The sequence below is a fragment of the Oratosquilla oratoria genome, chromosome 6 (assembly GCF_046742065.1).
Source record: "Oratosquilla oratoria isolate Oo_2021 chromosome 6, ASM4674206v1, whole genome shotgun sequence".
NCBI classification, from domain to species: domain Eukaryota; kingdom Metazoa; phylum Arthropoda; class Malacostraca; order Stomatopoda; family Squillidae; genus Oratosquilla; species Oratosquilla oratoria.
The window spans coordinates 81,338,440-81,340,939 of record NC_134782.1 but is presented as its reverse complement, the minus strand read 5'-3'; the positions used below and the strand labels follow the sequence as shown (position 1 = coordinate 81,340,939).

At 38.6% G+C, this 2,500-nt stretch overlaps 1 protein-coding gene across 1 annotated transcript in view; it reads right to left on the bottom strand.

Moving 5' to 3' along the window:
- Window positions 1–2,500, bottom strand: part of LOC143026658 (visual pigment-like receptor peropsin) — an 88,696-nt gene that overhangs the window by 77,925 nt on the left and 8,271 nt on the right. Inside the window, exons 4-5 of the mRNA XM_076187419.1 lie at window positions 1,846–1,973; window positions 124–220 (exon numbers count right to left, since the gene is read on the bottom strand). Coding sequence (XP_076043534.1) covers window positions 124–220; window positions 1,846–1,973 — 225 coding nt within the window. The remainder of the gene's footprint in view (window positions 1–123; window positions 221–1,845; window positions 1,974–2,500) is intronic.

The following is a 2,500-nucleotide window of genomic DNA, read 5'->3' as shown; positions in this document are numbered from 1 at the left end:
AATCACACATAGTATAGGGCAAAGGCGGGCATAAACTTATTAAGGAGTCGATACTTTGGAAATAAAAATTTCTCTTCAAGTACAGCCATTGACCAAGCAACATAATATCGCACTATTCCTTACCTGGCCCAGCCAAATAGAGGCATCACAGACCAAAAGAGCGCCCAGCACCAGATAAACAAGATCATCTGGTAATATCGTCGGTACGTCAACTTCACTCCTGTGTTAAAGAATAAAGAAGTGTCGTTAGCGTAGAATTACATAGATTAGTTTGTTAATGTTAGATTCAAAGAATGATCCATGAAACAAATGTAAAATTTTCTCACTTAGCTTATAATTCATATCAAAGAAATAACAAGAGGTATCACAAATGGGAAAGTTACAGAGCTTGACAACAGTTAGTGCATACTATTTCGTTTGCCTACGTTGATACAATACAACTACATTCCCTCACACGCACACACACAAACACACACATAAATATACACTAATACAAAGCAGACATTCACCCGAATAGATATCGAAAATGGCAACCGTACTAACTACACGGAACCAAAGACCCAGTATGCAGAGGTGGTATGGATCCCACACCTGATAAAATACAAAACCAGTTTCGAAAATATACAAAAGAAGGTTATTAAGGTGGAACTAATCTGCCACTACAAGTATCCAGCTCACATTCGACCCATTAGTGGACCAGCCAATAGGGAATAGAGTGCTGGTATCTACGCCGACGTGGCTTGTGTTCGAATCCCGATGCCCGATTACTTTCAATATAAGCAAACTCCGCAACCTCCAATACGGGGCACCACTTCAAGCCCCACGCGCGTCCTTTACCGCAATTGTGTTCAGTTGTGTATTTTTTTTTATCTATTTTGTATTCAACTTGCTAATCTTGTGCCTTCGATAACAAAATAACTGAAAAAAAAAATAATAACGAGGACAGCTCCCCAGAATAGGTGCCTCCACAGTTGTGAATCTTGCCAAAATATCTTAAGTCGATATTTACTTTAACATCTCCAGACCGCACGATCTCGTTTGCTGCACTTGTAATATAGTAAATGTTGTTCAAAGCATCTAATGATTTTTTTGTTAACAATTACTAAAATTAATATTTCTCCGGTACGTATCTTTTCGTCAGCGTTATCATTTTATTTCTCTTTACTCGTATTTCATGTGGCTTCCCCCATACATATCGATCAGGAAATCAGGGTCAGGCATAACTGGAAACATAAAAACATGCAATCGTTTGATGTATTTTTTTTTTTTGTATCTTTAGGTGTATTCATTAAAACATTTTGGAATTCTATTGTTGTGAAGAAATTTATTATTTTTTCCACAGCACCAATTAGACAGTGGTTTGAAATGCTCACGCTTTCTACCCAGTAATGCTCCGTACCCCTGAGCAACACATAGATCGTCATTTGTATGCCACTTAGTCTTCTTCCTGTTACATTTTCACATTTTCACCTCGCTTCGATAATCCTTGCAGGGTTTACTCGGCCATTCAATTGTGTTCTATTGCCCTCTAGGTTTCTTGTCTTCTTTGTGAGCACTTTTTAGTTTCTTTCTTTTCGGTCTACCCCTTTCCTTCTACTATGGAAATATTAAGAAGTAAATTTTCACACGACTAAAACTATCATAAATGTAGCAGGAATGTAGTATATAAAGACGCACATATACAATAAAGTATATCAATACATACATGCACACATACATACATATGTACGTATACACACATTACATATTCAAAACAGACGTACACGGCTACAAACCAAATTATCCCACCGGTTTCCCACACAGAGCCCCTAGGCCTCCCCCCTCGCAACGCCTCATGGTACTTACTAAGATCACTGCGACAAGTGACGAGGTACCGATCGATGGCAATCATGAGGAGCGTCGTCACATTAGCCATTCCTGCGAGGAAGCCCATGAAGGCGTAGTACTGGCAGCCGGCGTCTCCGTAGAGCCACCTGCAGATAAAAGTCTTGTTATTCTTTACTCATGCTGTTCATGGAAAGGCAGCATACCTGCGTTAGTGTTAGTTTGATCCACACACCACTAGCACAACATGGAAACTAGTCAAATGTATTTTCTCAGTGTGAAATGTTCAAAGTCAAAAAACTACGAGTATACATTCTCGATATCATGTCTCTCTTCAAGAATATTTCAACGGATAGAGTAATAGATTCAATAAAGAGCAAAGTAGTTCAATTCAAACGACGAAAAACTATCTCAACCTGATTCAAGATAGTTTCTTTGCATATTAATTTTGATGCTTTTGCGTTTAGCCAGGAACTGCATAGTAGCATGCGGTCAGTACTCCAGTACGAGGTGGTAGAGGTAATATATAAATACAATGATATATGAAGCGGCTACATAAGCATGTGTGAAACTATTTTCAAAATGAGGAAGTGCACCAAAAATGTATATAAGGAACTATGTCTCTAATGGGACCAGTATGTATTGTTGCCCCTCTAAAATTTATGCAGCCAGTACC